The sequence below is a fragment of the Apis laboriosa genome, unplaced genomic scaffold, assembly GCF_014066325.1.
Source record: "Apis laboriosa isolate Shangri-la unplaced genomic scaffold, ASM1406632v1 scaffold68_cov148, whole genome shotgun sequence".
In the NCBI taxonomy this organism is placed as follows: Eukaryota; Metazoa; Arthropoda; class Insecta; order Hymenoptera; family Apidae; genus Apis; species Apis laboriosa.
In genome coordinates this window covers 4162697-4185646 of record NW_025224135.1, presented here as the reverse complement: position 1 = coordinate 4185646, position 22950 = coordinate 4162697, and the positions used below count along the sequence as shown (strand labels likewise).

The 22950-nt window shown below is 40.9% G+C and overlaps 1 protein-coding gene and 1 non-coding gene across 3 annotated transcripts in view; both read left to right on the top strand.

Moving 5' to 3' along the window:
• Nucleotides 1-7872: 7872 nt before the first annotated feature.
• LOC122718901 overlaps nucleotides 7873-22950 on the top strand; it is a 362222-nt gene continuing 347144 nt past the window's right edge. For both annotated transcript variants that reach the window (XM_043944300.1, XM_043944302.1), the window contains exon 1: nucleotides 7873-8541. In XM_043944300.1, coding sequence (XP_043800235.1) covers nucleotides 7873-8541 — 669 coding nt within the window. The remainder of the gene's footprint in view (nucleotides 8542-22950) is intronic.
• On the top strand, nucleotides 21554-21626 carry Trnaf-gaa. Its single transcript has one exon. It is a non-coding gene; the product is annotated as a tRNA-Phe (tRNA).

Here is a 22950-nt window from a genome sequence, read left to right as displayed (position 1 = left end):
CAAGCGTCAAAAGAAACTCAACTTGCCCGACTATATGGACCAAGTTTCGTAAACAGGATGCACCACGACTCGATATGATGTGGAACTGTGTCACGGGATTGTGTAATTTGCTTGGTAATTTTTTTTCCACGATTGAAAAAAATCTAAGCGTAATAATAATTTTTACAGGTGCAAAATGGCAAGTATGCGTTGCGAATTCTTTTTTCAAACTTGTTTTTTCAAATAGGTGAAAAGCAATTATTCTGCGCTGCAATTTTCTCACTCGTATGGTTCACTGGATCGTAAATTTTATTCTTCAACGATGGAAAAAAAAAGCGAAGGACGAAATACTTAAAATGCCATCTTTCGATTTTGCGAACGTAGCAATTGTTACTAAATTGCTCCGTTAATACCTTTAATCATTATCCGCGAAATTTCGAACGAAAGATTTTAAAGATATGGGATAAGATACGAATTTACCTCTCGAGAGAATTTATAGATTTTCAGACAAATTTGTCAAATTTTTTATTATATACCAACTCCTCCATCGATTTTACAATACCGACAAAATCTGCGAGTGCTCGATAAGTATACGATTATATACGATCTGTACAAACACAAATTCGAATTTGACCGAGGGCGGTACGCGTTAATCCATTGATCGATAATCCGTAACAAGCCCGTGATGATTAATCAGCGATCACGGAATGGTATATATTTGGTAAATCCGCGTGTACCGCGATACGGATACGACGATGTTTGTCGAGAGAATTCCGCCGAGCGGAATGTATCGAACAGCGACCGACCCGGAATGTATCGAGCAGCGACCAAACTGGTCGATACGCAATAAGCTCCGGTTGCGAGTGGCTATCGAGGGAAAGATTAGGCGTTCGACGTGGGTCACCGGTGATAGAGAGACTAATCCCATGGACTTAGGCGCAACTCGTGCGAACTACGGGATAAGGTGACAGTAGATAAGAGAAAAGCCACAATTAAGAGACGTCAATCGGTCGAGAAACGTTTTACGCGTGTGTGAATTCCGTTTATACGTCGTTGAATACTCGTTGGATATTTGCTTGGCCACGAACGACTGTGTTATCATTTGAAAAAGATGTAAATATCAAAATTACCGATATTAATCGAGACTTTAATTTTTAAAGATATTTTCGAGTTTCTTAAAAATTTATATTCTTCTTTTAATAATATAAATATTTAATCGGTAATTCATGGTGTCTTTCTTATCTTTCTCGTTGCCAGAAAAAGTTCAAAATACGTGGAACGATAATGTAAGCGAAGAAAACAGTTTCGGTGCATCGTAGATAAAGATAAAAATGACGTTACACTCGATTAACGGCACAGACAATAGCGAATAAACGAAGAGGACTAATTTTCGTAGAAAATTACGAAGCACGAGTCGATGAGATCGGGTACGAGGCTGCGTCGAGGTAAAAGGAAAAAAAGAAACGCGGGACGTTCGATTCGCATAAAAAAAGCGTAGCTATGCATAATTTTTCCAGTCCAGGTTTTACGAGAACTCGTGCATTTTTAAAAGGCAATTTCAGCGCGCCGATTCCTCCGTCCCTCTTATTCCCTCTCACCCGCGGCGGCCTTACTTTTCTTTCAGAGAACGGTCATTTTGTTCGAGTAGACGTCCGTGGTCACGATCCATGACGAAGAAGCCCCGTAAGGAAATTTATGCGCATAGCCACGGAGCTGTATACTCGCAGCTACCGACGAGAACTCATGTCCGTGTGCCTGCGTGCGCGCGTCCGTCGACAGATATTCCGTAACACGCACGTTACAAAAGCCGACGTTTGCGACGCACGAAAGGAGATCAATGCGGATCAACCGCGGCTTCCAACAGGAAAAATCGCGTAATCGCGTAATCGAGCCGAGCGAGAATCTCTACGTTTGCATCACGAATGTTATTTTTTCTCTCTTCTTTCTTGCGATGCGATTATTATATCGAAAGTAGATAAGAGAACGTGTAGTTAAAGAGATGTAAAAACTTTGAAATATACGCAATTCGATATTGCATCCGTTCGTTACGATTCGGTCTAACCGAAACCGCTGGATGTTACGTAACCGACACACCGAGTCGATCTCTCTAAACATTGAAACAAATCGCTGCGTATTTCAGTCAAATATCACACGAAAAGCCAACATTCCTATCGTGAAATTGAACAGAACACGAGAATTGGTAACGGGCGACACGGTGAGCGGTATACGACCAGAGAACGGTGCAACCGCAACATAGTAATACTACGCAAAAGCGAGAACGTTAATCCAAGGAGGCTGGACACGATTCTCCTTTGAAGCTTGGAAAAGCAAACAAACAAAGAAATTCCTTTCTATTTGGCCCCTAATTCAGTTCCCGATTCAGCGTCGAAAATAGCTAACGGCTACGGGGAATCATTCCTATCCGGCAGTCCGCTTCTGCTCCGTGTCGCTCGTGTGCCGTATAACAGCGGACGCGAGCCACATGCGCCGTGGACAACGCAGTCGAGCGCTTCCCCCACCATCTATCTAGTGGGCGGAGCTACGGTTCCCCACCACGCGCTGCCTTCCCCTACGACCCCTCCGTCGCTCTCCCCACCAGGCGACCAACCGACCGTGCGACCGTGATCACCGACACAGACGCACCGGAGAAGTCGAGAGGGACGGAGGGATGGCTCGTGTCGCTCGAGAGTCCCCTTCTTTCCCGTGTCGTCCGCTTACTGTCCTTTGGCACCGGGGATCCACGCCTTCCCACCTTCCCATTGGCTCGATCTGTCCCCGGGCAGTCTGGTGACACACGCCCATTCGCGATCGTTCTCCAGGAAACGCTGGCCAGGATCGACGCCGGCTCTGGGGGCCTCCTCGGTGAAAATTCTTCGCGAGATTGCACGTATTTCAACGGTGTTTCGTCCGACATCCTTTGACCGCGCTGGTAATTACTGGTTTTCACGAGAGAACAGGGGGTAGAGGGAAGGATGGTAGCTAACTTATACGCTGAGAACACGGAATTTTATCGCGCAAACCGTCCTCCGGGCGGAAATTGGAAATTAGATTACTCGGGAAACAACTCGATGCTCGCGCTACTGCTCTACTGGGTATCGTCGAGCAGATTGAGAAACGCGGACTCGAGAATAGCATTGGGTGGTTCTGTGAAGTATGCTCGGATAACTCTTGACCAACTGTAGTATATAGTTTACTCCCTAAACGTATCGCGTAATGTCAAGCCATGAATAAAGAACGTTTGTTCTGCATTTACATATCGAAGAGATGAACATAATCTTAGACACTCACTGTTTGTAAAACAGTGTATCGTTTCAGAAGCTGATTTTATCATAGTATTGACAAATTTCTAAATTTCTAAATTTCTATCTTTATAATTTCTAAATTTTTATTTAAAAACATTTACCTATTCATTCTCAAATAGCAGATCTTTAATAATTATTGAAAATTATTCATTTTATTTTTCATCTAATTATAAAAATAAGTAAAAAAACATTATTATTTCTATAAGATAATCGAATAACAATGCGTTAATATAATGCAACAAAAAAAAAAAGAGCAATGTCTAAATTCGCATTGGCCCCGGAAATAAGTCTAATTTTCCCGGGATCTCCGTTACAGCTGGGCATATCATCGCCTAACCTAAACAAGCCGGTAATCGATGTACGCGTTTGACGTGGGCTTGTTTTTCTTTGCCCTACGATACCCATGTTGCCCCGTCGTTCCCCTTCCAACCAACGATCGGACAGCTGGGAAGCGTGGCCCGGTTGCGTAACGAGGAGCCGCTCTCCCCGGCCCGTGAAATATCATCGTTTTCGCTCGACTCGTTGGTTATCGCGCGGGAAACCGCGCGTTATCGTCGGGCACTCGGGCAGAAACGCGGTTGAAAAATCGGCAACTACGTTTTAAAGGTCGCGGATCTCATGCCGGACATTTTTCGATCCCGATATGTCACTGTCAAGTGGTATCGATCAAGCTGACGTGTTTCAAACGTCGTGGATTTTTCCTTTCTGCGTCACTGTTTCAAAGAGATAAATCTCGTTGAGTGACTGGAAGATGTTATTGCGTTAAGTTATGGAAGACTCGCGTTTATATTTATTAAAGTGGCAAATTTTGAAATATGTGTATTAGATTGAAAAAGAGAATAGAACTAAACGATCAATTAATTTTTATTATTTAATTTTTTACGTTTCTTCGATATATATATAACTCGAGATTATTGAACAAGACAGTGACTCTGTCCTTTATCAAGTACGAGGTTAGATGTTTATCAGAAAAAAAATGAAACAACGTACGAACATAACAAGAGAAAGATGCAATTGCGATAACGACAATGGAAATTGAATTCTCTCACCAGTCATCCTGCTGTGAAGCTGCATTCGCATAGGTACATGGACTATTGTACGATCGAAAGAAGGGAGTCGAGGATCTTGTCTCCTTTGTCTCGAAACCGGGGCGCAGGTAAAAACGCATACGTTACTTGCCAATAAGGTATTTAGGTATAGTTGAGAATGTACGGAAAATCTGATCTATAATAAAAAAAAAAAAAAAAGGAAAAAAAAAGAATTAATACAAAAGAATAAATTGAACGGATTAAAAAACATGTATAAATTTAATTTTTAAATATCTAATATCGCAAAATTGAAAAGGACGATTGAATTTTTTCATGCCTTCTTTGTTTCATTGTGTAACGGTCGTATGAGTCTTGACTACTTAACATGGCTTAAGCTCTCATCCACTATGTTGTCGAGCGATGCTCGGTGATCTAGTTAGCAAAATTGGAATTGAAAGCGTGACTGTTCGACATTACGATAATTTATCACTCAAATAAATGTTCGCTCGTGGTGTTCAGCCGTGTACAAGTATCAATTTACATGACGCAACGGATACGTAATCTGATATATCGTGTAACGGCGCGCACAGAATCGCGAATGGCGGTTCTCATCGAAATAGACGCTGAAGGTAACGTAGAATCGAAAATGATAAATTTCCATCTTTTCGTGCCACAATTGTAGGTACTTTCTTTATCGACTACTCGCGTCGAATATTCGCTGCAATGTTATTTTTAATGCGTTCGTATGAAACGATGTATTTGACTAATTTTATTTACTTATTCTTTATTATTTCATTATATATCATAGATATTATATGCCAATAGAGCGAAGAATCAAATAATGATAAATAAATTGCTTTAAATTAACAAATTTATTACATACAATGTAAGTATCATACAATGGAACGAACAATGCATAAAGTATTGGTAAATAAATTGCATTAAATTAATTTAGGCATTTGATATTTATTAATACTTGTCTATCTCTCATTTATTTTGAACAAATTGACATTTTCTTTGTCACATATAAATGATACTTTAATGAAATAGGAATGTTTATTAATTTTTCAAATTCGATAATTTTTTTTGGTTATGTTAGCAACACTCAATGAATAATTATACACAGAGAAACTTGTCAAATGAAATAATATTGATTTGTTACGTACAATTTAGTATGTTTCAAATATAAAGTCTATGATTTATCAGAATTAGAATTTATTTTTTTCAAATATATATATTTTTTTAAGCTACTTTTAAACACTCTTAATACACTGGGCATCGAAATCTATACTAAAATTGATTAATTTAAAAATAAAAGAGGCCTATAAATTAATAAAAGTCGATAAGAATCATAATACTATAAAAAAATAAAAATCATTACATACCGGGATTTGTAGTCTAACAAAAATGACAGACGAATCTACTATATGCTCTGAAGTTGCGCATAATCGAACTTTTTTATCGACGTAGGTCGATTAGTTAATCGTAATATTGTAACTGTAACGTTATACTAGTTCAAATCTCGCCTATAAGTAGCTCGAATCTTCTCATTGCAAAAGTGTCCGCGTCTTATTTATATTCGTTATTACTTTTTTTTGTAGTGAGATTACGTATTGTTCATGAAAACATCTCAGAAGAACGTAAAAATGCGAATACAAAAACGAGATAAAGAAAGAGGTAAGCGAATTATCCAATTGATATTTTCAATCTACGTTCTTCGTAGTAAACAGGATAATCAAAAGCATACAGAAATAGAACATAAAAACTACTCGAAACGTTTAGATTTATATTTACTTACGTTTCAAAAGAATTAGACTAGCAGTAACAAAAAGAAGCAAAAAAGAAATCAGGTTTGGAGAGGTTAGACAGGTTCGAAGAACGTTCGTTTAAAGAGATATGGTTTGTCGAGGGACGGTAAATGGGCGAAAACGCGGCGGAGAACGCGTAGACACATCGCGAGAAGAAGTAGTAAACCGTGAATAGAAGTGCACTGGTAGATTCAACAAAAGGTGAACCCACAAAGTGGGTCTAGCTGTGTAGGTCTACGGAAGGCGGGAGGCAACCGGCCAACTCCGTAGGTAGAGGAGATATATCGGAGCTCGGGCGTATTCGGGCAGGCTCGTGCGTTCCCGCTAGCTGGTGGTGGCCGCGCACCTCCGCCAAGTTTCACGCTGCGTGGAACGAAACTCGTACGCGATCAGCTCGACCGAGGCAATCCGGCATCCTTACGTATGCTCGTTGCGTTCTTGACCGATATGGTGTTTTTTCCCCGTAATTCGTGACCCTGATCGCGAGATAGCGTCAATCGCGATAGGTAAAACCGGGCATCGCGTCAAGAGAATCAGGTTCGATCCCCGGACGGTTCGACCCCTTCTTGTTGTCTGTGTGATTGAACGAGAGCAAGCACGTCGGTTGCCGCTGGATTCTCGAAGCAGTGTACCGTAAAAAGTTCGCGGAACACGGTGAAAACGCGAGTCGTCCGTCTTGCGCGTACGTATACACGGTGCTTCACGCTCGACGACGTCTTGTCGTCTTTCGTTGTCGGAGAGGGAGAAAAAGAGAAAGAAGAGAAGCTCTGAAGCGTGTCTGCATCGTGGACACTTTGTTCGTTCGCTCGCGCCAAGAACCAGCTGGAAGTGACAACCCTTCGGAGAAAATCTATCTCTTCTTCGTTTTCCGACGCTCAATAGAAATCGTGCGACTCGTACAAGCGACACTCGACGAATGACGAGAAGGAAAGGGCCCCCGATAGGGCCAGGTAACGATCCGACCGAAGGAAAATCGGAGTCGTAGGCGGGGCCTAAGGTCGGGGACACGTGACACGGAAACTGTCACGCCGCCCTTGTCCTCCCCTCCTTCACCCCCTCCACTCGACCGAAAAGCACCGAGCCAACTATACGAGCGCTGCTTCTACCAACCGACAGCGTGCCGCCGAACGCTTCTGTTCGCTCCTCGATTCTTCGCTTCTTTATTTCGTTGTGCTCGACTGATCAATTTTTTCATGCTGGATATACAAGCGTACGCTTCACGATCGCGATGCTTATTGATGATGCTTCTCTAAGAATATATTATATTTAAACGACGCCATATCATTTTTTCATGCTCGTCACTCTTGGAACTTCGAATCTCCAATTTTAATGATTTATAAAATCAAATAGGAAATACAACGATACAAATGTAATATTAGAAAAATTTTCAACGAATTTTTTTTTTCATAATATTTCGAAAAAAACGAAAATGGCAGTGATATCGATAATAGTGATTGAAATTTAATTGTATTTGCCACGTTTTTCATCATCTGATCGCATGATATCAAGGACAATTATTAAAGATTATGATAAATTCGATCATAGCACGCGATCACGACACTTTTCGACGTACAACATTATCAATTATTTAATCTTTTTCAACAATACTTGTTCGCGATTGTTCTCGAATAATGCTCGTTCAATCCATCGATTGCCATAATACATTCGTGATCATATTTATGATTCGACCGTTATTCGACACGGTCGGATTCGCAGTTTGACGCGGGCCGCCGCGTCACTGTGGATATCCTTAGGATGCAGCAGGGTAGTGTAGGCGACGGGGATTCGGCCCCGAGAAATTCGCCGAAAAACTCCAACACGGGCGTCGCCGACGGTCGAGTTCGGGTTAAAATCGAAGCGCCGGAGTCGACGGAACTGTTCGACGTTAAACGAGAAACCCAAGACGAATATCATGCCATTCAACACGATTACCATTATGACAGGAAACCAATCGTTCCAACGAAGTTCGATGCAAATTCCGAAATTATCAATCAGTGTCAGCCACCCCATCAAGGTTATCCACGACCGGTAAATTCCGGGCTTTCGAATTCTTATGGATTTTCACATTTCTATGGGCCAGCAATGCTACCTCCCTCGTTTCATGGCGCCAGACCATCTCCAGATCGACCTATTGGGAAAATTGACGAGCATGAACACGAACAGGAACGTTACAGAGTGCCCGTGTCTGGTGTCGCTAGTGACAGTGTTTTTATGCATCACGATCCTCATAGATATGAGATTGGTGATTACCATGGGAAAGGATATCCTGGAATGGCTTATCCCGCGTTTCGACCATCGATGCAGCAGCGTGCACCGATGTATACCGGTCATCACAACAATAATAGCTACAGGACCGCGCAGTATCAAAACAGAAAGCGCAAGTGGAGCGGCGCTGCGCTGCGCGGAATGCCGCCATCGATGCCTGTGAGTCCTACTTTTTTTTCTGCGTTATTCTTTTTATCATTTGATATAGACTTGATATATAAGCATTTTATGAAGTTATATAACATTTTTGATGCTTATTATTACACGACGAATTGAATTCGTTCATAACTACAATACAATATATGGATATTATAATTATCATATATTGTTTTTAACCTAAAATGATTTATTGAGCTTTTATTAAAAATTTTTACGGTTGTGAGTTGTAAGCTTTCTAAAATTATTTCTTAATGATAGTGATTTATATTCTGAGCGGATGAGTGAATAGGAATAACTTTATCGATAGTTGTCGATACAATTTTTGCTAATTGATTATTTTGTTTCTCAATTTTCGTTTCAAATTCTATCGCAATTGTAATTCGTTAATATCGACATGCAATCAAAAATACCTTCTGTCTAAAACGCGGAAACGGTCCGATTTTACTTGCAGATCATTTTTAATCGTATTCTGTATTATTAACGATGCATTTTTCGTTTTTCAAACTCCGCTTTTTTCATTTTATTCATTTCTACGACCCATCATAAACAAAAGCAACGTAAGAGAATACTTCACCGATATTTTGTTCTAAGGGCTCGTTGACATACTTTTCCAGCTTTTATTCCTCTCTAAAGTAAAAGAATCGAAAATTCTAGCCTCGGAAAAAAAAAAAGAGAAAAGTGGCGTGTAACACGGATCCAGGATAGAATCATTGGTCGGTCACGTCGCGTTATCGTCGCACGACCTGCGAAGATTGCCCGGGGTTTCCCGTCGTTTTAATGAAATCGAATGAAAGTTCACGATCGGCTCGGTCAAAATGGAGAGAAAAAAAAGAAAAATTACGCCGGTCCACGCTCGAAATTACAGTGATTACACGCGGCGTGTCGGTTTGGCCCCTCGAGGGGAAGAACCGTGTTGCTCTCCATGACTCGAGGAGAGGCCCTTCATTCAGCGTGGACCATGCTGCGATCAACGAGCGGGAAACGGTTCGCTCGGACGATTATTATAATATCGGTGGATTAAAATAGATGCGCGTGTGGCGGACGCGTTTCGATGGCGACTTCTTGTCTGGCCTCCGCGATCCACCACCAAACGCATTACGTATTCTATGGTTATATAATGTGTACGAACCGCGTGGTTACTTTACAAATTACGCCAACACCGGCTCGGCTACCGCACGCTTCGATTAATTCAAATTGGCCGCTCGCTCGCCCCGCATGAATTAGCCCGCTCTTTTTTCTTCCCGCCTAATTGCGATCCACGAAATCCGCGTAACTCGAGGAGGGAACGTGACTGGGAAGTGGGTCGCGAATTAGACCCGTGTTATCGGGTCAGTCTAACCGAACGTGAGGTCGAGACCAGTTTTAATACCAGTTATATACGAGATTCAAATTGCGATCTAAAGCGTGAGTGTAGCTATATCTATAAATAATGGATTCGGTTATACAGCTATTTTTTAATGCATATCGTAAGCTCTGATAATCGATGTTTCCTATAAGATTTATTACGATTTCTTTTATATTATATCGAAATACAAATACAAACGTAGAGATAAAATTCACTGAGAATTCAATAAGTTTCAATGTCTTTATCCAATTTCCATTTAATCGAATATATAAATTCGATCATAAAATATTAATTACAAAATAGATTAACGAACAAGCTAAATTTCTGACACATTTGATCTCCTTTTAACGTTATCTAACTCATAATTAGAATTACCTAGGAAGTTGATCGATGGCGTCGCGTTGGCGAATCCCTTCTATTCTCGTGCGAAAAGACTAAATTACTGGATCTCTCGTACTTGCTACGTACTCCACCGTTTCCACCAACTTTAATTGGTCCCCGTTGTTTATCACACGACCTGACAACCGCCTTACCAGACAAGAGGAATTACACCGAACCGCTCCAGAGAGAGAAAACGTAACGTAAACGATCGCGGAACTGTCTTCCGTTTTAAGCTTCGTATGATCGCGGAATCGCGCCAAATCGGGACGAGGCGAGACTCTCCTACCTATCTATCCTGCCTGCCTACGGTTTCCGCGCCGAAACCGAGTGTGAGTTCCTCTTCTCTCATCTGCATACCGTTTCCTCTCTCTAACGACCGTTCATCTTCCGCGGCGGGACGCGCACGCACCTGTATCGAGATAACGCGGCGTAACGTATATACCCGGGGCGAATAAGGGCATTGAATCGAAGCCGATCCCTTTCGACTTTCCTCGGGCTAGCTCGGCCGCGGATTACCGCGGAATCGATCTATAAATTTCGCGTTGGGAAATGGTGCACCTGCGCCGAACAGAACTCCCCCAAATCGATCTCGATCGATATGGCATCGATACCTGCGTGTGGAACGATCGCGAGGAGATCGCGAGGGACTTTTGTTTCCCCTAAGAGATTTTTTTTTTCGAGAGAAAGAGGATGCTCCGAGAGAGATTCGATGGTTATTGCGACAGAGAGTTTTTTAATCTTTGATTCCCATTTTTCTTATGACTATTCTTTGGGAGAATTTTAATTTGTGAAATTTTTTTTGATAGTGAAGGAGAGTTTAGTGGGAGGAAAATTTTGGAAATTTAGGAAATTTGGTAGTATTTTAATTATAAATTAAGAGTTTTTTTATAACTATAAGAGATATTTTGATGATTGAGAATTATGCATTTTGTTGATTCTACTATCAGGTTCGAAATTATTAATTAAGAGATGCAAGTAGCTTGCTGAACAATTTGTTTATCATGTCGTGCACATAATATTTAATTTTTGTTATTTTTGCTATCGAGAAACGTATTATGCATAAAATCATTAAAATTATTATGCAATTATCTGTAATAATTATTATCCGAATAATTCTGAAGGATTAAAAATGACACTCGTCTTATAATTAATATTCGAAAAAGTTACATAATTAACTTTTAATCGTAAAGAAAAATATTTCGTTCTTTTCAATATCGAGTGTAAAATGATTGGCGAGAAATTCGATTAAAAAATATTCAATTACCGCTATTGAATCTTTTTAACAACTTTGATAACAATGTGAAAAATATTCGATGGACGTTTGCGTTATCAAGTTTCATTCGTTACACGTGCATAACCGCAAGCGTACTCGCTATATCTGTACACATTTTTGGCTATTAGTTCACTTTACTACCGATATTACCTCAACACTTCCTCGAGATATTACGTATGGCGATATTAGATGCGTTTACTCTACGTGGAAGAAACACCACTCTCAAACCTATGTACAACCATCCTATATGCATACATTTACACGGGCATTGAAACGCGCAGCCGGTGTAACAACTTGTCAGTCGGCGCGTACACCGAAAAGGTTAAAGGTTGGCTGAGATGAGTTATGCAGTCAATTGGAATCGATCACGGAGTCGTCGAGCATTACCGTTCTTCCCTATCGATCCCGTTACGGGGCACGGGACGCCCACTTAATAATTTCGTTACGAACTTGTGTTACATTCGATCCCAACTATTGTCCCGTCAATAAGGAGGATTATACGGAAGTAGCTGTAATAACTCGTCCGCCACGACAATTCGTTTCTCTACACTGTATTTCCATAATCATATACGTCTAATTATACGATTAACTGTAAAACATTGTGCCGCTGAATCGAACTTGATTCGCGTAATTAAACCATCTATACTCTAGATCGCTGTATAACGCTGAACGATTTGAATCAACGTTAAATAATACGATACACGATTCACCGAATGCCAATGAAATCACTTTAAATCGTTAAATAAGTCAGAACGAGCTCGTTTCGTTGCCTTCGTTTCCAAATAGGAAGTCACCGATTGATTCTTTATAATATGTGTTCTAGCGTGTACTAGATCATAGGACATCTCGTGATTCCGCGAAACACGTAAAAGTATATGGTGAGATAGATTTTATTACGAGATACGAACACGGATAAGTACAACTTATCTAAGCCGGGGATACGTTATTTAGCCGATTTACAAATAACACGATCGATAGAGAGAAACAGCGAAAAAATTGCAGAGGCCTGAAGCGATTCCGCTCGCCAGATGCGTTTTACAAGCCGAGGGCCTGGAACGCGTTTTTCTACCTGAGCCCTCGTCCAATTGGCCGCAGCACATGGTGCTCAGTGACGCGCGATTCGTTTCGTCTCGTATCCACACGTGAAAACAAACCCATATCGAGTCGATGAGGAAAATATTTTTTTCTAGTAATGGCCTTTTAAAACGAAAAGTAAAAAGATTTATGGATTTATTTCGAAACACTGTGCGGAAATACAGGAATGTACAATTTTGTCAGTCTCGGAAACGACTTCGGGAAAGATCGGAAAAATTCGGGATATATCGAGAATCTTACCCGATTCTAGCCGAATTTTTCCGATTCATCCCGAATCTCTAACCTCACGGAAAATATAACGTAGTTCGAAATAGAATCGCGAAACTGTGAAGTGTATTTATATCGAGTCTGAAAACAAATAAATTAGAATGTTTTGAACATTGGACACAAGTAACGATGCATCGAGAAAGAAACGAAGAACTGGTCAACGATGTTTGAATACAGTTAGACAAGCATCTAATGCGTTGCGTGTGATAGATGATGATAGAGGTTAGGTATTAGGTAAGCGTTGTTCTCGAAGATGGATAGGGGAGGACTGATTCTTTAGTCCAGGGATATTGTACAAGTTTAATATTGTCGTTTGTTACACGTGGGGAGTTTTAAAGGGACGGGTAGTTGAGTAGGACACAGTCAATGGCGAGAGATTTATAGACTAATATGTACGCGTAACGACGTGGGGATAACATCACAATGGCGGGTAATATTTCGAAAAAATAAAACTGCCGTTCCTTTTATTTATATTCGTTAATCAGTTACTTTTGTCTGAAAGGAGCGTCTAACGAGGTGTTTGACAATGATAAAAAATTCGTCAAATTAAGCTTGCACACGTGTAACAATACCCATTCATACTAAACATTTATTTCATCGAAATCGTACCGGTCAAAATTAAAACAAGTAGCAACTCGACTATCGAACTGCTTCACAATTACTTATTCCTTTGGAAACAACGTGATCGCGGTACAGTTAACGAACTACTTATGTCCACGGTAATTTCGTGCTTCGTATGGACCGATTCACAACCGGACCGTGATTCTGAGGCAAAAAACGTCTCTCGGGCCCTGAGTTCCATTGTGCCCGGCCTCCGGCGAAGGCTGCACGCTTTTCATCGTTAACAAGCATGCTAGACAACGTTTATTCACTGCCACTCTTCGCAGGGAACAAATAGCGAAGAACTTTCCTGCTCGTGACGATCGCCGGAAGAATCCGGAATTGCAAACCGAACTTTTCTGCCTCGTAAAACGATTTAAGTGCGCAGAAGCGAGCCTTGGAATGACGCGAAGAGATCCCTAGACCACGAAAAAAGATACACCGCGTGACTTTCCGTTTTTCAATGTAAATCACGGCACTCCTGGAAACACTGTCGTAACTTGTAAGAATGTGGATAGGAGTTTATTTGTGGTTTTTCTTCTCTATGCTTACTGTTTACAGTAGTTGCAAAAACTATTTGTACGTGCCTTTCTTGTTTGATTTTTGTAATCGTTCGAAAGTATCGCACGAAATTTGTACGTCAATAATTAATTTAAAATTCTACTCCCGATCCATCCATATCCATTTTTGAATTATTATATAAAAATCTCGAAGAATTGAAACGTCATTTAATCATCATTTCGCGGTCAATTAGTTATAATTACGTGTAACGCAAATATTAGTATGAAATTAGGCTTGTCTAGCGCACAGATAGATTAATGTCGTTTCCGTAATCGAGTATCGTCGAGTTAACGACAAACGGTCCGCGACAAAAAGCGTGCGCATCGTTATATTACGTTGAAACGGTGCATCCCGATGATACGGTACGTGGTCAGGCCAGTTTGCACGGGATCTCCCCCTTTTCGACGTGTGTACCGCGCAATCACGCGGCATTACATGTCACTTTGCAGCGCATGAATAATTAATGGGCACCGTTTTATTTCCCGTGTCGTTTTACGGCTCTCGCTTTTTCATTTTCCTCTCTTTGACTTCTCGGTTAAACGCGATCGTTTCCGCCAAGGGAAAAAATGCACGCGACCGACACGGCTGATCGCGTACGCGTAATCGCAATAATTCCACGTCGATGCTGCGCTCTATTTAGTCTCGTTTAACCGTGTCGCTCACATTTGTCTCTATTTACGTCGCTTTTCTCAACGAGGTAATCTTTATGTATGCACTTGTTAATGGACTTTCTTTAGATAGATCGATCTTCCGATCTTGGAAAATATATTCCAAGCGGTTATTCAAGTTTATCTTTTTTTTCTTTTTCTTTTTTTTTTTTTCATCACTCGTTTTTATATTATTTTAGAAATCTATAGTTATAATCCAATTACCCGATTATGATACCGTTTTTTTACCAATCGAAATAATCATTCGAATGATATCGAAGAATTATTCGAAGAATCGATAAAATCGTCGTTTGAACAATTTAAATTTATAAACGTTTATAAGACGTAATTCGCAATTAATAAAATTATTTATACAATACTTCTTTTCATTGATTCTATCTAAGAACGTGTACACGTATTGCGCAATAATAATTACACACGAAATTGAATGGCAAATATTTACATCCTTGCTTGGAATACAGAAAGTAATTACGACATAGAAACTTGGAAACCGGTTGAATTTAAAATAGCCACGTGTAAAAAGATTGACTCGGGAGGAAAAAAAAAAAAAAAAAAAAAAACGTTGAAACCTAAGCCAAGCTGTATATTTTATCCTATCTAACGAACGGTATACAATAATTTACGGTATCCATCCGGAAGATTCGCTCCGGATAATCGATACGCAACCGGATGTACAGGATAGGGATTTCGAAGAGGTTTTATCACGTACATTCTCGATACTCTCGGAGAAAGTATAAAAGCGTTCTACCGCTAATTACATCCGTCGTAAACGTCCCCAAAAGATAAGAGAACAGGTATCCCCGTTCCGCAATAAAAACCCGCACGATCCCTCCCCTCCCTTCCAATCCTATCTAAAATTGCATCCTACGAGGAGGAGAGTAACTTCCTCCGCTCCGTGGAGGAAAATTTATTTGGTGGATACGATGGACAGGAGGAGGTTCCTGCTCCTCTCCTCTAAGGCTCCGTCCGCCACCCTTTCTGCAAACAACGTGTGCGGAACGTTAAGTGGAGTTAATGAAAAAACGGGACCGATTCTTGAGGAGGACCCGAAAGAGGAGATGATCCGTTGCACATTCGCAGTGTGCTGATGGCGGGGGGAGGGGAGGGAGGGGAGGGGGGCAGACAACAGCCCTCCCTCCACGTCGTTATTAAAAGAACGACGAGACGACGTCAGCCGTGGACAGGCGCGTGACAGGGCGCGTGCGCAGCGAAACCGCAACCCCAAAGCCGCACGAATAATTATTTATTCTTCTCTTCCCTCCTCGAGTGGCGTGACGATTCTCTTTCCTCCCTGTCGCCACGTACGATTCCATTCTTGTGGGTGGGGGGAAGGGAAGTCAGTTGTCCAGCCAATTGGAGGCTCTTCCGGACTCTCGTTTCGAACCGAGATTTCTGGCCAATTCTTCGAGGGGATAAAACGTGATTTGTCATTTAGAATATCTTGCGGTGGAGTGGATCTTACGTAGGTAAAGATAGAAATCGATGCAGAGAAGGAAACGTTATTCCCATGGCCAGAGTATTTTTTTCTTTTTTTTTTTTTTTTTAATCGATATAAAATTATTAAACGATTAAAGTTTCTTTAGAATTTTTAGAAGAATGATTTTGTTGGTTTTCGCTCGGTTCTAGGGAAGAATTTACTTATTTCCTGTTTACGAGGAAAATTTGTAATGGTAATGCGCGACACGCATTCACGTTGAGAGAGAAAAAGAAAAAAAAGAAGACGAAAGAGAGTGCAGTTTTTATGCAAATGCGACACCTCGTTAGAGAAATTGTCTCGAGTCAACCGGATGAATCGTTTTCTTCAACTCCTTCCAGAAATCGAGTTAATATTAACAAAAGGGGGCGTACGGTGTGTAATTACATACATATCTGGATATCGTCGAATTAAATTTCAAAATCCGTGGAATATTTCTTTTGCCGGGTTATTCGTGGCAATTACCATTAATTTGTGGCGAATAATATCTAATTAAGTTTTTGTTTCCCTTCGAGCTGGGCGTCGAAGAAACGTCGATACACCCTACCATCATTTTTCCCATATGCATCCTTCTCATTTATATTCCTTTTTCTTCTGGCCTTCCTTCTCATGTGAATCGTATCTCCAGTGGCCGGACGGAGGAGGCGGTGCCGAGGCAAGGCCTCGTGGAAATTCCGTGAGGACCCGCGCATTCCGCCAGGGATCGATAGACACGCACGAATATTTTCGCATGGCATTCTATTCGTGTCTGTCTGTCGTGGACGAACGCTATCGTGGCGTGGATATATCACGCGAACGCGTGTCACGATGCTGCGTGTCGATTTTAACTAACCGCTTGTTAAATGCTCCTCTTCAGGGGCGAGTGCTTGTCTATGGCTGATAGGTTTTCAAAGCGAATGATATTTTACCTTTTTCTTCTCAGAAATCGAGTAAAAAAATTTTTATCAACCAATCAATGTGCTTTTACAAGTTTTGCGTAGGAAAGAATTAGAAATGGGAGGGAAAAAAAAAAAAAATGTAGGACAGGATATATCGCAATATCGAAAGGAATAAAGTATTTAAAAAGTAATTCGATCTGTACAATAAAAGATTAATGAGCGATCACTCGCATTATCTGTTTGGTTTAAAGATATCAGATTAAGTGGTATTAATGACACGGTAAAAACTCGCATCTTATTGATCACTGTCATAGGCTGGAAATAAAAACATTAGGCAAGTCGTTTCATGGTTGAAAAATGTTCTTGGATTTTATCCATCGACTTCCTTTCTCTCTTACCGGCTTAATTCCATTTACAGTTAATAATGAAAGAACGTGTCCTTTCGGGAAATGTATCGGCCGGAATGCCGGTAAAACGTCTTCTTCCAAACGGCTCGTTTCAATGTTAATCGCAGACATTTTTATCCCATAAATCCAAAAGTATTTCAATCGCAAATAATTTCGAAATTAAGAAAAAGTTTCCAGTATAACGGTAATTTCACAATCGGTTCGTTGTTTGGAAATATTGTTAATATTATCGCGATGCAACAATATTACGTTCCATTCAATTTTAAGCGCGTAAATTGTGCGATATTTAACGCGATAACGAGATCCGAAGACAGAGCAGAAAACGACATCGCACGACAATTCCCGAATTTGATCGATGTATGAGCCGGCGCGTTCTCTTTATCTTATCGCATTCAGGTTTATTAAACGTAAACGAACGAGCGTACATGTAAAAAAATAATCGCAGTTAAACGGTTTATCTCTGAACAACGCTTTTATGGATGTATTGGAAAAACTTAAATAGTCTTTTCGATAAAAACTTCTCCATAAAAAAGGTAATGGAAGCTTATCTTTTTCCGCAAAACGGCATCCGCCTCGAAAAGCGGGCTGCACGTCCGAGCATCATGGACAATGCACGTTACATTGATTCTTTACGAGGCCACTTAGATAGCGGCGGCGCTGTAAGCTGTACATTGAACGTTATTGTAATGCGGCTAACGTTGCACACCGACGCCGATTATATTACAAAGACACGGAACGCTCGGTTACCGGCTTAGCCACTACCACGCTTTACGATCGCTGACACCTACCGACCCGCCAGCGATCGCCGGCATTATGATCACCGCCATTAAAGTAATTGATGCTATTTAGAGGAGATACGCTTCTCGTACAACTTGACCCCCGTGACATCGAATGCCTCGTCGCGCGAATGATTTCGATTCGAATAATTTCGACTTCGAGCATTCATTTATATCGCGTTTTAACCTCTAATATCTCTGCATATCTGTTTGTTTACGTTGCAAATAAGTAGAATGGTAATAAAATAGCGAAGCGGAGGTTACGATCACACTGTTCTCTTTAAATTTAACAAAAATATATTTAATAACGTAAACGTATCGCAACGTACGTTGCGTATGATGTTCTGTCCACAAAATTTGATAACATTTATTTCTCGCGAACGAAAGCAAAGGGAAGAGAGGACAATTTCAAAGGACAACTCCGGTTACTGAACGCACAAGCAGGATCTCGATTCTTCATGCCAGGACGCCCGCTTCTCACCATAACGAGCAGATATGGTGGCTGGTCAAACACGACCCAGTGATTCTTTATGGGGCCATTAAACGCGCGCCGAGTCATAGTCGCATGGTAAACATTATTATAATCCGACTAGCGTGGCAAGGCTGCGCCGATTACTTTACAAAGGCACGAAACGACTGCTTTAGGATCGCGATTCCGCTTTACGATCGCTGACACCTAGCCACGGCCGAGGCGGAACGCGCGCGCACGAGTGCCCGCCGATATTACGGGCTCGAATATTAAAGTAATTGATGCCACCATAAAACATGAGGCACCGGTGTCTCTGCCGGTTCCTCGCCTCGAATCGCCCCGCGGTGCTCGATTTAACGCGTCGATATTTTTTCCCCGCCCTTTCGCGGAACCCGAGCCGCGGATATCGACGCTTGTTTCCTGGCTAAACGCCTGTTATTATTTGCGCCAAGATTTTTCATCCGCTGTCCAACGATTTTTTTTTTTTTTTTTTCTTCTTCCTTTTCGTCGAACGACTGTCAGCAGTTTATCCACTTGCAAACCAAGCGGATAACTTTGGATTTTTGTACGAACGCTTGCGTATCGGTTAATTTTAGATTAATTAATAATTAATTAATCTTGTTTAACAAATGAGTATTTTGGATCAAACAATGAAATCCTTCCTCGAATAAAGTAGAAACTACCTTCTTGATATAATTTATAATACGTTTTTCAACCATCATCGTTGCGCAATTTTTAATAAGAGCAAACATACTTTCTCAAGGTATCAAGATTTCTTACAAGTGATATATTATATATTATATCTTCACATAAACAATTTCAATAAACAATTGAAACATCGAATAAAAATCAAAGCTCTTTAAAAAATATTTTTCTTCTAAATACTTACAAATTTATTAATAATTAAAAAACAAAGAAAAACCAAGAAACACAACGAAACACAATTTCAATAAACAATTAAAACATCGAATAAAAATCAAAGCTGTTTAAAAAATATTTTTCTTCTAAATACTTACAAATTTATTAATAATTAAAGAAACAAAGAAAAACCAAGAAACACAACGAAATATACGAAATAACAGATGTATCCGTTCAATTCATAGTCGATGAAAAAATTTACAAACGCATCTCGCGCCAGGAAACACGAAAAGTATCACGCCATAAGGGGCGTAAAATTCATAGAGCACGAAAGTGTGGAGCGTTTTTTTGCACCGCGGAATAATAATTTCTCGTTCCCGCGAGACCGAGAGGAACGACTTCATCTCCCCGCCGGTGCCCGGTGTGTGTTCGTCGCACGACATTGTCTACCCCGCGGAGGCACGGTGTAGCCGGAGGATTTAAGGAGCGGGTGGATCGCGTAGGCGGCTGGTGTAAAACCGAGCTTTACGGCGCTCGTCGATCGTGAGATCGTATTAGAGCGGCGCGCCGAGTTTCGGCTTAGGCCGAGGGAGCGGAGAGATCGTGCCCCCTCCCCCCCCCCTCCCCCCTACTCTGCGCTCATGCTTCTCCTCAACGTAGGTGGGAAGGGGTGCGAAAGAGAAAGAAGAGAGAGGAGGATAGGATGGAAAGAGCAGAGAGGTGGAGAAAGGGGATCGAGAGGAAGGGGCGAGGGGAAGAAAGATCGTATATGGATATCGATATGTGGTGTGGCGAATGCGAGAGGAGGATAGGTATATATAAAGAGAAATGGTAAGGAGTTAATGGGAGAGACGAAGAAATGGATCGAGAGGAAAGCGAGAGGGAGAGAGACGGAGGATCGAAGGGCACATGGAAGGAACAGCGTGTAACGATGTATCAAGCTGTTGCGCCCCTGGCGTGTCCGGCAATGGTGGATCGTCGCTTTGAGGTGGACCGCGCCGCTTCGGCTCTGCATCATGCCTTTACACGCTTCCAATGCCCAAACGAGGGACTATAATGCCTCGCTCTCGTCTTGTTCCCGCGCATAGACACTATTAATTTCGTATATACCCTCGCCGCGTGCACGACCTGTCTCGCGGTCTTAAACACAAGGAGGGGGGGAGGGGAGGGGGAGGTCTGGGTTCGATTGACTCGTTCCCCTGGATGTATATATATATATTCGTTCTTTTTAACGTCAACGACGTTGACGACGAGGTTTTTCAAAAGTCATTACCGCGAGCACGTCCTTTTTTAACCGGTGCTAAATTGCGTACGTAATGCAGGATAATTCCTGCGTTAGACGTCGGGCATAGGCAGGATCCACTTCTATGGCGTGAGGTGTTATCGGTGTTGCAGGCGCGCAACAACCGATTGGAATTTAAATTTCAAACGGTTAGGGGGAAACGCGTTTTAACGACTTTTATGGTTATATACGCGGAGAGATGGGATCCATCGTTGGACGAATTCGTGATTTAACGAGCGTGTAGAAATCGTTAAATCGCTTCTTTTTCTTTTCTTTCATTCGTGATCGTGTACTTGTACTTGTACGTGATAATAATCGTTCGATTTTTATCGAATTCCTAGTTCTCTAGCTATTATTAAGAGAGAAATTGTAATGAATTGTGGTTAAATTACAATCTCCACGCGGAATTACGATTTTCTATTAATCATTGCGTTAATTCGTTGTGCGATTATCTTCTTCTTTATTTATTCTTGTCTCGTGTTTTTTTTATTATTTTTGTTTAATGGTCGTTTTGTTTATTGTGTTTATAATAAGGTTATTTAAGTCATTAAAGTTACATTGAATCAATTATGGTACGAAATTAATTAATTTATGTATTAAAATATTCTTAATCGTTGATATAATTGTATTTGATTATATATTACGTATTTATACCAGATTGGAAACCTAACCTCTCGAGCCGAAATAGCTCAGTTGGGAGAGCGTTAGACTGAAGATCTAAATGTCCCCGGTTCAATCCCGGGTTTCGGCAAGTTGTTTTTTTTCTCTCCAATCATTTTTTTTACTTTACAAATTATTTCTTAATATAAAATCATACAAATTCACAACCAAAAAAAAAAAAATAATTTGATATTTTCCAAGTTTAATTAATATTAAATGTTACAAAATAGTACATATATAAGAGGTAGATTTTGAAAATTTTCTCAAACTACCCATTTATATAAACTCGTTTTTCATCCTTACGCGAATACGTAATTTGCTCAATAGTAACTATTACGTAACTACAACCAATTACGTCTTCTTGAAAAGAACAACAAAGCCAGTACTCGTAGAAGCTTTTTAAACGCGAATCCCATTCAAGAGCGATCACGAATCGAAAGTGGCAGTTTTCGATATTTAAAATTCAGTAAACCGTCGATTAATCCCGACACTCAACCCCGGCTCGTCCCCTCGACTCGTTAACGCGGCTAGATTAAAATTTTCGTTCGCCCCGGCGCAATAAATTCCATTAATAATATCGCATGATACCCTTTACCTTCGGTATCGGAAACGGTACATAATTATTACGCTGAACGATCGCGGCATCGCGTGTGACGTTGTAAACCCCCGCTTCTAAACGGGTCCGACCGATAATCTCGCGATCTTGTTCTCGAGCATGGATACTATTAATTTCGTGTCCCTCGCCGCGCAGCTCGCTCCGTGTTTTTCGATTGACTCGTTTATCTTGCTTTCCGCCGATTTCGCTGTAATTAGAAGCACCGATAGGAAATTAATTCGTCGGTATCGTATGAAATCTTTTTTTTATAATAAGATATACGATGCTGGAGTATTTTTTCTTTATCAACGATTTTTTTTATCGATTCCTTCATTGCATTTGGAAAAATAAAAAAGTAAGTCCGCGAAAGGGGATATCGCTTTACGTTCTCCATCTCCTTTAATTTATTTTCTCTCTATCTCGGTCACTCGCGTACACGTATTTCTTCACCCGCCGCATTCAAAAGTCTTCGATATTCCCACTGCAGTCGTTCCTCCATTCCCATCAATAACACTAATCGAATTTTTTTCTCAGAGTGTATAAATATGCTCGAGAATAGAACGCTTTCTCGTTGTAACGGATATATTATTACATTGTTAAATAACATTAAACGCAATATCCACACAAGAGAAATAGTCTCGAATTTATTCGAAATCTTCCAAAATCCACGTATGTAATTTTTCGAAACGGGTCTCGTCATCGTAAGCGCTTAGATCGAACGCGTAACGACAGGTGTTTCCGAGCATAAGCACGTCGACTGCGTGCGCTCTGAATGCGTGCAGGGAAACGCGTGTACGATTCGCACGTGCCGCGCACGCCG